General features: G+C 39.4%; 1 protein-coding gene across 1 annotated transcript; it reads right to left on the bottom strand.

The window, feature by feature from the left end:
• Positions 1-5,274: 5,274 nt before the first annotated feature.
• On the bottom strand, positions 5,275-12,053 carry HSPB3 (heat shock protein family B (small) member 3). Its single transcript, XM_088156221.1, has one exon. It carries the CDS (start codon positions 9,233-9,235, stop codon positions 8,786-8,788), a length of 450 nt encoding a protein of 149 aa, XP_088012347.1. The 5' UTR covers positions 9,236-12,053; the 3' UTR covers positions 5,275-8,785.
• Between the last annotated feature and the right edge of the window lie 568 nt (positions 12,054-12,621).

Consider the following 12,621-nt stretch of genomic DNA (forward strand, 5'->3'; position numbering starts at 1 on the left):
CTTCCTCTGTGCTATACTTTGCTGTTTTACTAAGAAAAGCAAAGTGAATTTTCATAAGAAAAGATGAAAGCACTAAGCCTTTTCTTTATGATGATACTCCTTGTAGACACTGGAAAAACCATGTGTCTGGACGTTGAAAGATGCTCTAATAGGAAATACACAGAATAGTGCTTTGTGCAAGGAAATGGCTACAAATAGGTCAGTTTTCATCAGTAGAATTTCTAGGAGCAAATTTGGTAAAATGACACAGTATGTGATTTTTTGGGGGTTTTGCTCTTTGTGGTATATTTTTAGCTCGTGGTACTAGAGCAGAATGTAATTTTTAAAAATTATGCAGATTTTTAAAATCGTACAGATTTCACTTCATAGGGGGAATAAACTGTTTTTCTTCCATTTTTGTGTCATCTTTGAGAGGGAAGTCACAGTTCGGGTGCCTGGCAGGGCTGCCACTAGAGGGCACAAAATGATTTTAAACACAAAATTGTTTAAACATTTCACTTACTAAAAGTAAAAAACTAAAGTCAAGTAAAGACTTTGAACTACCAAATCAGTTAAGAAAATGCAATAAATTTGACAAAAATGTTATTCTAGTGGTATTTTTTTCAGTTTCTGGAGGCTGGAATAAGATTTTGTTTGAAATGTTTTATAAATCTTATATGAAAGCATGAAACGGAGCGAAATGAAGACACTTTATAGTGTTCTATAAACTGAAATTTAGAAAAAGATGCTTTGAGATATATAAGAAAACAAAATATTTTTCAATCTCAAGCATGAATGAAACAAAAATTGCATTGCTTTTTTCAGAATAGGTTGTGTAAAATTAGAGATAATTGATCAGAAACACTGATGTTTTTGCTTTGCCTTTGCTATATGTATTAGCTATCTGAGCCCCAGTCTGTGTAATAGGTGGCTGTTATTCTCCACTCTCCATTTAATATTCCTTGGAATGTGTGTCTGTCTCCATTTCCTGTCTGAAGGGATAATGTTTCAAACCATCTAAGGATACTGTCAGGATCACTCCGTTCAGTGTGCAGTTTTTCCGTGCTGTGGCAGGGGCGAGAGGTGCTAGGCAGACATTCTGGCAGTGCTGAGTCTTTCATGGTTATGGGCAAATGGGCCCATGTCAACTGCCAGTCCCTGGGCATGCACACAGGCAGAATTTACCGGCTGAATAAGGCTGAGACACCAAACTGGATGAATGAGCCTGCTGTACTTTGTCCTGAGCTGCATAAGTCCTTGAGGACTCAATCTTACATTTATCAATCCGATACTTTTAGTGATAACAAATAGTTGATAAAAAGCAAGGACCGAGAGCTAAGTGGGTAGCTGATGTTGAGGCCAGCATTATATCCATGTACCATATAAATGTGGCATGAAAGTAAAGTTATCCCAGCAATAAACCCATTGTATAGAATGGGTAAGTCACAGTATAGTGAGAATGAAGAATTGAGCATTCATTAATTTCCCAAATGCATATGTCCCTGTCTTCACTCATGGCAAAGAAATTGCAGAGTGGACCTCCTTAGCAGGCTCTATGCTTGTGTTAACGCTGAGGTTTATAGTGGGAAAATAAATGCTGATGGAATCTAAAAATCCTCAGAACTTGGGCTGAACTTGCTCTGGTCAGTCCTGATGTTGCTATGGTCAGTGCAGAAAGGTGCCTCGCCTAGACTGGTTGCAGAGTGCAGGACTAGTTGCTGGCATCTCCTCAGTTATACCTGTCAATGGATCAGGATGGATGAGCCTTAACACTATGAGTTTTACTGCCCATCGTTGAATTTTATGAAAGTGACTTCTCAGTCTGTGCCTGGACAAGTGCTCACTAACTTAGACAACAGACGAGTTTCGGTGGCATTTTGACCATCGAAGTATCTTTTATTTTCTCGGAGCTTGTGTTTAAGCTGATACAGTGCATTCTATATTAGAACACAGTGGCATTTACAGTAAGGTTAATTAATATTTGGGTGAGATTGTTGTTTTATCTTCAAGGAGAAAAATTTTGTTCATGTTGTTGCTTGAGGACATGGACTATCAAAGGATGGCCAAGGAGTTACTCATTTATCTGTGCCAGATCAAGAATTGGGAGTTCTGAGAAGCTTAGTGACTGAAAATGGCACTCTTTTAGCCTCTGTGTTTTGCTGATCTTTTGGAGAACATAGGGCCTGCAAATATTGAGGTGGTGAAGAAGATTCTTGCTTAGGGCCATGTATTTCTGAGAACGTGAATGGCATGAATTCCCCATCACAGGTGGTGCAGCCTGGTGCTTCCTTGTTTTGAACATTTGTTTTAGGAGGGAGTTCAATGCAGAGACATATTGGGCATCCCACACCATTAGTAACATTTTAAGAGGTTATAATTTCCTAAGAGAAACAGTGTCAGAACCTGGCTCTGGTATTTCTGTATGCATTTTAGAGTTTATTGCTACCCATATAGAACTGTGCTCATATAAGCAGAATTATCCAAAGTTGAAATACATTGTTACAAACGGGCAAGGGAAAGTAGAATAGAAAAAATAAGAAGTCGGTAGCAAGCAATGTCAGTTAATACAAGAAAAAGCTCAAAGTATATTAAAAATTATTTGGTCAGCGGGAAGTCAGGACTTATTCAACAAGGAACACAATCCTAGCAATAGTTTAGTGAGTAGGACATGAAGATGGCAAAATTACCAATGATGATACAGGTATCCATAAGGTAAAAATGTATTAAATATATGCAAAGTTATTCAATATGTATTTCTGCTTTATGTGGAAAAATTGTGCTTAACAGTTTTTTCATGTTGGTGAATTTGTGTTCTATTAGTAGCTAATGAGGGTGTGTAGTAGAAAGCATTGTACTTTTATATCTTTGTAACTCATAAAAACAGGATAGTGGAAAGACTGTCCCAAGAACTGTCCAGAGTAGTACCTTTAGTTTTAAAATTATAAAATTGATAAAATGATAAAATTGTCACTGAACAAATCTCGAAGGCCTAGGGAAAACCTGCCCTTTGTAGGCCATGATGATTATTAACACTTGAACGACTGATGGAGGAGTATGACGAGTTTTCCATCAACTGAAGTCTTGAAATAAAGATTTTATCTCTTGCTTAAATATGTGTTCTTTTTCAAACATATTATGGGCTGGCTTCATGAGGAAATTACCAAGTGAGATAACGTGCATTCTGTTCGGGGTGTCACTAGGGATCATCACTGATCCTTCTGACCTTTAAATCTGGAATAAAATAAATCTGGAAACCTTATCTGTCTCGACACTGTAGCCATTTCAGACTGAGGTTTCTAGAAGGTTTAAGTTAAATATTCCTATGGTTATTATGATAGGGTCTAGAGTTCATATTTCTCCACTTAGTTGTCTCATAGTCTCCTAATCTGTATTGAGTCTCTCAGTTTCATTCCGGGATCGAGTCCTGAGGCTCCATATATACATTAAGGCAGAGCCTGTATTTATGGTGTGTCTTATACAGTACATACTAATCATGCCACCAGTGCTTGGGTAATTGTGGTAAAGTTGCAAAATATAATTGAACTGCTATTAAAATGCATACAGCTGTCACTAGTGCAGGTAGCTTATGAGCTTCTGTCTGCCTTGTAAAACAGAGTACAAGAATTATGTTATTATTTTATTAGTCACACTCTGCTCTGAAAATCATTCCCCTTAATTAATTTTTCATTATAGCTATGATAAATGGAATAATTTTTAGTCAAGAGTTGGACTTGTTTAAACCAAACATCCAAATTCCAAATTAGCTTATTCACAGACACAAGCCATGCCTGCTCTTTGTGCTTACTCCAGTGTGCTGCTGTGCTGTCTGTGGAACAGATGACTCCTGTGTCCAGGCTGAGAGGAGAATGGTATATCCTGGAAGATGAGGAGTGGAACTAAAAATAAAGGAGCTAGTGTCACTGGAACCCAAAACATTCTCAGATCCCATCTTATCTCTTGTTGCAAGTTAGGCACACACAGAGAGCTACTCATGTGGTCCCTCTGAACGTCTCAGTCAGCTGCAGGAGCAGCCAGCTTCTACTCCTGGTACTGTGGTGGTAGAGGGAAGGGTTCCAGCCATCCCTGGAGACTGCACATTGGCACCTGACTGAGAAAATCTTGCAGGACCAAACCAACTCCATGCAGAGCCAGTGAGAGGGACAACTACATAAGTTAGCTAGTTTATATCGATTCAGTAAACCAGTTTGGGCTGATGGGGACTTGACTAGAAATTTTGGGGTGGCTGGTTCAGGTAGGGCACTTCCACTTGCATCCCCATGTCGTCCAACTCTTCTAAGAACAAATGAAACTTCTGGCGATTCTGACATGCTATGTACTTACATGATGGTGTGTACAATTAATAGATAAAAAAATTAAAGAGATGTGCAATTGGAAAGAAACATAACTGAAAATAGTAGCTGAAGGTACTCTTTCAGCCTAGCATGCCAAGAGTTCAGTCCATGTATGTGTTCCTTTTCTATTAAAAATAAAAAAATTTTAAAGTAATTTTGAAATGTCTTTCTCAGCCCCTAAAAATGCTTATTTTAGAAAAAAGTCAAATATTTATTGTAGAAGGTTTAAATATTATGTCTTCAAATCTCTTTATATGTATCTACTGGTTTTGACTTGGGATTGAGTGTATTTTCTTGACAGTAGCTGCTATAGGGCTGTGGTGTGGATTTGCTGGCACACAGGGACAGTAGTCGGGCTCCAGGGTTAGCACAGGTGGGGCCAGCTCACTACTCCGATGTAGTGTGCAGGTGTAATTCTTTAGACTTAACTTCTGTGCTCACAGCATAGGGCTATTGAGCTGCTGTCCTCTGGGTGAGAGAGGCCAGCCACTGTCTCTGATAGTCAGCAAGACAGAGGTCTGCACCTCTTTCAAACAACAGAAGGTGTACCTAATATTTTCAGAAATATTTCTATTCACTTTAAAAAACAGACTTGTACTGTTACTCAGGTTAAAAAGGGACGTTTTGATTCCTGGCTAGTTTTGATTACTAAAGTAAGTCAGGAATGTGAGACCTTCCCCTCTGGGTGGGAGTGTTGCCACCATGATACCCCAGAGATTTCCTTTTCTTTTTTCCAGTGCTGCAGCTAAGTCATTACTGAGTGACTGGTGAGTATCATGTCAGTCTTGGTTCACTGTATTACCAGTACTGGAGTCTATAGAGAGATCTCAAATGCCCTGGGTGCAGCAGAAACTATAAAAAGACAGCAAGGCAACGAAAGGCATTTTTGGGCTTTCTCTTACAGAAATTTATTTTTACCTTGTTTTTGGAGACTAGTGCCATATTGATACATTTCCTGCTCCATGAAGGCATTTTTCACAGTGCTTAGATTCATGCGTGAAATCATCTTTATCCATTTGGAGGAGCAGTTTGATCAATTACAAAGGTAATCCCTCCTTGTTGGGAACTGAGAAGGCTTGGCAACACTTGGTCTGCAAGGCTTGCACAGACTTATCACTTATTCTGGGCCAGAATTTTATAGACAGCCAATTTCATGGTTCCTAATTTAATCACATCAGCATGTCTTAAACCTGTCTTAAGCTGTAGCTGTGTCGCTGTTGGGATGGACACGACACACATAGCAACACGTAGCAACAGGTAAAATAGCTTTTTTATTATCGCTGCGTGTTCTCTTTTATACATTCTTTAATGCAGTGCATACTTCATTCATTGGTTAAAATAACACAGCTCATCATGGCCATTTGGTACAAAGCAGTATTAGCATCACTGTTTTTGGGCAGGCTTTTTACAAGAATTTTACAGATAATAGTCCTGTTTTTCTAACTGCAGGTGTCCAGTGATTATTTCTGTTCTCTAGGTTCCCATGTGAACCTTGTCTTCGTCTTCCCTTCACGGGTAAATATGAATTTTACCAATCTTTTCTGTCAGCTCATTCCTCTGGCTCACAGACCAGCTGTCAGCCCCTTCCACATAGCTGTTCTGAAATACTTTGCTGTTGATTAATATCTCAGACTGCTGCCCATGAGCAATATTAACACCTTTCTATGTGACAGTCACATTCAGTTCTAATCAGATTGTAAAAGTAAAATATCATATAAAATATGTGAGAACAGCTCTTTCCAGATTATTCAGAAACAGTCTGCCAAGTACTTTGAGGTTGTTCTGGTAAACACATAAAAATCATCCGTCCAAGATCTTCTGATAAATCACCACTACAAAAAGGAGGTAAACATTTTCCTATGCTCTTCTTGGTGCTAAAATACAGGAATTCAGTAGCAGGTCTATACTGCAGTGTGGCCCCTGTTACATGAATACTCAAGTGCCAGGTCGGGGGAAGTTCCCATTTATCAAGGAGCATGGATACAGGCTTTTGTAAAGATCTGTTTACAAGAGAAGGTACAGTTTGGCTAGGTGCATCCGTGCCATGTCTGGGTCAAGGTGTTCCAGTGATTTCTGACTGATGACATTGTGAGCAAGTACAGACTTGGGCGCAGACTGATGCAGAGAGACCTGCAGTACAGAACAGTCAGACGTCACATTTTCCATCCAATTTTGTGAGGCAGGCCTGTGTACATAAGCAAGCCTGTGTGTAACCATGGTATTGACATATGTAGAAGAGATTATATGATTTTGGTTGTATGGTCTAATTCCTTGCCAAGTTTCCAGTAGTTTAATCGTGATCTAATTTGAAATAATTAAATCCGTTATGGGTTTTTTGTTTTGTTTAGAACATCTTTCTTGTCTGTAGGGCTATGAATATCATCACTGCAATCATTCCTAGAATAGTTTTTATAATATCTGTAAGTTTAAGTGATAACATTTACAAAACTCTCTTTAAACAAAAATCACCAAAGCAGATTGCTGACTTGTCATCCTGAACACTATCCCAATAGTTGTACCATAAGGTGGTGTAGAAACCGTGGGTTTAAGCTTGTACAGCTTTTATAAATCTGGCCTGTAAAGTTTAAATCCAGACCTGTATATAGAATTCAGTTTCTTAAATCCATGTTACATCTTCTACCATGTTGCTGATGAAGCTCCTAGATGTAGAAATCTAGATCTGATTTGCTATTTCATCTTAAACCAATATGCAAATTGTACACAGGCAATATGGGGGAAAAGTGTGGGGTTGAGTGGAAATGCAGGGACATATGTTTTATATTTGGTTTAGTTTGTTAGAAAACATTACACTTTTGACTTCTGGTATATTAAAAAGATAATTGCATATGATGGAAATTTACAATTCAGACTTTATTCTGCCTTTCTTGTACAAATTTCTTGTGAGTTTTAGCACAATTAATAGGTAAAATACAAGAATTGTACTACTCAGTTTTCTAAAATAATTTCTTCAAATATCTTGAAATCTAAACAACAACAATGTAAATCTTTCTCATAAAAGGACATGTGCAGACATGCAAGCTTAGGATTCTGACTTGAAGCTAAAGGAACTCTCTAGCTTCAGCCGGTGAGAGCCCAGGTTTTGTTCATCATAGTTTTCTTGTATTCTTAAAATTGTATTTGTATTCAGTTTCATTTGAATATGTTTTTGATTTGTCCAAACAGCAGATGGCTGTTATAAAGCGTCTGTATTTAACTTGGCACTTTCCATTCCACATTCCTTTACTATTCATAGCACACCAGTCATAGTCATCTGAATACACATAAAAGGAGGCAGTTTGACTTGCAGATGCAGTTACCCTCAAATGTGTGAGTATTTACAAATCCATAGCATTATTTCTTTTTAATATTGAGTAGACCACATGCTAGATATAGAAGATGGATATTTTTTTCATCTCGCCACTCTTATGAAATGTGAGACACTGGAACAGAAACTAAAGCTGTGTCTGCAGTAAGGAACCCCTGTATTTAAAATTAGATTCATGTAGAGCCTGTGTTCCTATGGCGAAAGGGAGATTATCATTGGCAGAAAAATTTGCTCTTGTAGATTGAGTTGTGCAATTTCAGCCTAAATTGTCAAGCAACATGGACAATTAAATACTCATCTGATTAAATAACAAGTCTGCCTAAAATGTGTAAGAAAAAAGGCATTTGTGCAAGAGCAAGGTCTTTTTATTACTGTGGTTTCACAAAGAAGAATTTGGTGATTTTGTAAGCAAAATTTTTTTCTTCCATTGTTTTGTTAAACAAAGCCAATTTTCTAAAATGTCTTTAAAGGTTTTCTTTCAAATTACTTTGACAGAAAGTATGATTTCTATTTATTGTGTTTTCAAGCAAATAAAGTCAAGCAATTAAATTCTTTTTTCCTATAGTCTGAAACATGCAACACACTTGTAAACAGTAATTTCTTGAGAGTTTTTTGTATAGAAGCTTGAACTATGGAAATAGGAATTTTTCTCTTGATGGTGTCTTTCAGTTCATTTGCTTTTACAGAGAGAATAATTTAATCAAAAATTAGAAAACAGAATTTTTGGTATATAAATTTCCATTAGATTCACAACTTTTCCATTCCTTCTTTAATGCTTATGACTACGTATGACAAATGCTTATTCCTTAGAAATACAAGTCCTGCTACTTGACTCAAAACTGTGCTCTATTTTCAATATGTTATCAAATAGATTTTTTTTTCTCCTGCTGAGACTAGCTGAAGTTTACTACTGTTCAAACAGCCTGGGTTTTCAACCTGTCTGTAGCTGGAGGCAAGCAGTATAACATTTCACATCAAACAGTAAACTGAGAATACAGAAACATATATACAAAGAATTTACTTTTCTTTAATAAATGCAGCTACATGCTTATTACACCCTACAGCATTGCATGACTGATATTGTTACATTAAGAATGATTTTATCTCACCGATAACTATAGACATGATTCTAATTCTTTTCCACTGAGTTCTTCATTTCAACAACCAAAATGCCATCATGGCAGAAAAGTGCAGACAAGTCTTTGTTCTCCACTCCGTCAGGTAATTTGTATTGTCTGGTGAAGCTTCTGGATATGAAACCATGTTCGTCCATCCTGGGTCCGTGCTGAGCTTTAATCAGGAGCCAGCCTTCGAAAGTCTGGATAATGATATCTTCAGGGCGGAACTGCACAACGTCCAGCAAGACCCGAAAGTGTGTGTTTTCATCCTCCTGGCCACTCTTCCCGGCCCCAGTCGTGCTTTCTGTGGCACGCCTTTGGGTGCTCAGTGCAGTGGTGGAAGGGCCCGGCAAAGCATATAAAAGGTGATTCAGTTTGTGTGCTTCCAGCTCTTGGTCAACAAACTGCTCCTGGTAGCGTGCAGGAGTTTCCACCCAGTGTCTTATGACAGCTTCTGCCATTGCTGAGGCAGAAAGATCAGCTGCTGCTCCTGCTGTGTCGGGAAGCTGCAGAGTCAGACTGAGCTCTTCCAGCCGTGTGTCTTACCCACAGGCCAGTCTATCAGTTGATGTTGCCTTTCACTTTTAGAACGGGCAGAGCTTAACATTTAATACAGCGTCCTGTGTTCCAGTGCTGTGAGACTTGTTTCATCTTTTATCCACTAACAATAGAACACTATTTATAGTGCTGCAGTCTTGAGTGGCTTCAACACATGCACAGCTTTCATGCAGGAATTGTAAACGCAAAGTTTTAATGCACCTCTTGTTACTGCAAAATTGTGCTGTTTATAATTATGAATAATGATTACACAAATAATGTGAAAGGTTTTTTGTTTAAATGGAAGCTCAATACTTTTGTTTTTCCAAAGGATATATGGCACTAAGTACAAACTCTGTATTTCTTCTAATTGAAATGTGGAGCTAGTGAGGGAATTGGTTTAATTGCCTTGGCAGCTGGAATGGAGCAGATTTCAGGTTAGCTAAACTGTAAAGTTAGCAAGTGCATTGGACATTTTTGCAGAAGCTGTGCATAGGTGAAATTTGGGTATGGTCACCCCAGGACACCATGTTATTGGTGGGAGGAGGAAACCGTCTCTGCCCAAAAAGGGGGAGCCTGAAGGGCTGCAATCTTAGTGACCTACAAACGCAGCAGAGATGTCTCCAGCATGTCAAGGAATCAGATACAAGAGTGCAGAGAGAGCTACAATGAAAGTTCGTGTTTCAGAGCTTCCAGAAGAGGGTAGTTATTTTCCTCCACCAGCATAGTAAAGACAATTATAGTCCTTAATGCTGTCCATTGTCCAAGTAATCTTCATCTTCTGTTGCTTAACAGAAGATTGAACCTGTGATCTCATCTACTTCATGTATCTGCAAAGCAGGACTGGTGACCTCTGAGACTGTCTGAGGTGTAATTATGGAATCACAAAATGTTTGGGAATGGAAGTGACCTCTGGAGATCCGGAGATCATCCAGACCAACCCCCCTGCTAAATCAGATTAGCCTAGAACAGGTTGCACAGGATCGCATGCGGGTGGTTTTCAAGTATCTCTAGAGAAGGAACTTCTACAACCTCTGGCTTGTCATCTTCTTGCTACTCTATGATTGCAGGGCAGATAATGCCTACAGAGGTCAATAGTTTGTTTAACAAGAGCTAAGAGAAAAGTGCAATAAAAAGAGAAAATAATTTCTAAATTTTAGTATGTTTGCTAGAAAATTGCTCTAGCTGAGCTTGGTAATGTAAAGCAGAATGTGTTATGGCAACTGATGGTGAAGATTTTTTTATTTGATTTGTTAGTACAGTAAGAGTTGCCCTAGTGCTAGAAATAATAATTTAAGATACTTTTATTCCTTCTATTGTTGTTTTGAGTTTGTCTCTCTCCTCTCCTTACATGTTCCATTACCATAGTTAATATGGGATCTTTGGTTGCTAATGAAGTAATGAAGAAAGAGGCAATTAAACTTCAATGTTTATCAGCTATTGACTTCTTTATTGCATTAATAGCAGGCCAGGATTTCCAGATTTATGTGTAATTAAAGCTTTAAGGCTGCCATTTTATTTTAAACTTAGAAAGGCTGCATTGGAAGGTAAAGAAATCTTCAAAAGTTCAAGATAACCTACGTTAATGGCCAACTGTTTAATCGAGTATTGTGATAGAGGAGTATTGTAAGGAGTAGGCTACTTTATTTTACTATTGGCTCTTCTCCTGTTAAACTGTCCTCCAGAAATAATTTAAAAATGCAATTCTGAATGCATGACTGACTAAAATAGTGATAAAACCAACCTGGAGTATTGCCTATTATTTGTTCAGCAGCTGTTTTCTCTTTTGCTAGCAAATTATTCACTTGATGAGGAAACTTTAACCCTAAAGTGAAGCAGTATGCCTGGCTGGTTGTGATATTATGCTTATACAGACTGCTGAAAGCTATTGCTCTTCCTAATTAATTCTGTGATGATAGCATGACTTATTTTACTTCAGTTTTGCATTTCATTAATAAATGTACTGTATAGGAATATCACTTTTGAATTTTGTTTTATTTTTCCCATTATCTCAGGAAAAATATATACTTCCATACTTCAAATGAATACAGAAGTCACCATCTCACTGCAAGTCACTGTGGGACAGCTGTATCTATTCCCAGAAACAGCTGTGTTAGTCTTTCAAATGTCTCTGTTAAGCCTACTTGCAACTGTCTGGTTTCATTAGCACGAAAGATACTTTGAATACCCTTTAAATTCATGTTGTATGCTAAATGCTGCAGAAGGTTATTGGATCCCTTTCTACTCTGTAGGACAAGAAATCAGTAAGATTTTGATAATGAAGCCTATTTCATGGAGCCTGTTTCTGTTTTCCCATCCTGCCCTGTCCTCTGTTCAGTTCCTTCTCTCAGTTTGTCACCTGTGGGCTCATGAATTAACACAATGCTTCTTATCTCTGTTACTGACATGGGGAGTATGCCAAGTGGAACACACAAACACCCTTTTCGGCTTTCAAATTTAAACATAGGTGCATTGCTGCAACACTGAGGCGCTTCTGATGCTTATGGTGCCCTAGTCTTCAAATACCTTTGGCAGGATTCGATCCAGCAATACATAACAATTGATTACCGTGGTCTTTTTAACCTTTAGAGCTGATCCGACAGAAGCAGGATCGATGTCCGAAATCACCAGCTCGGTGCTTCAGGGTTTTTTTCCCGATTTTACCATGCCTGCGAAGGGTAGGAGCCCGCCGGCTGCCCTGGGAAAGCGGTGCAGAGCTGTTCTTCCGAAGCAGCAGCCGGGTAGCTCGGCAGCCCCCGCCGGTGTTCCCGGTGCCCGTCTCCCCCGCGGGCTTTCCCGGACGGTCCGGGATGCGCGAGCACGGCCGGCCGGGAGCGCGCGGCGCCGGATCCGCGGGGCACAGCGACATCTGCTGGCCAGGCCGGGCAGCGGCGACAGCGCGGGGACAGCGCAGCACGGCCCGGCCGCGCACCTCTGCAAGGAAACGCAGGATAAAACTTATAACGTCTTTCACGCTGATATAACCTACTTTCTCAGTATTTTGGAAGAGAGTGGCGGAAAAAATATGTGATTCCCGTCCTGGGCTGCATCCAAAGCAGCGTGGCCTGCAGGTCGAGGGAGGGGATTCTGTCCCTCTGCCTGTAGTGCTGCATCCAGCTCTGAGCCCCTCAGCATGAAAAGGGCACAGAGCTGTTGGGGTGGGTCCAACAAGAGGAGGGTCAGCAAGATGATCACAGGGCTGGAGAACCTCTCCTGTAGAGACAGGCTGAGACAGTTGAGGAGTTGGGGTTTTTCACCCTGGAGAAGCTTCCAGGGACACCTTTTTGTGGCCTTCCAGTATGTAAAGAAG

This window comes from Sturnus vulgaris, chromosome Z, assembly GCF_052056855.1.
Source record: "Sturnus vulgaris isolate bStuVul1 chromosome Z, bStuVul1.hap1, whole genome shotgun sequence".
Taxonomy (NCBI): Eukaryota; Metazoa; Chordata; class Aves; order Passeriformes; family Sturnidae; genus Sturnus; species Sturnus vulgaris.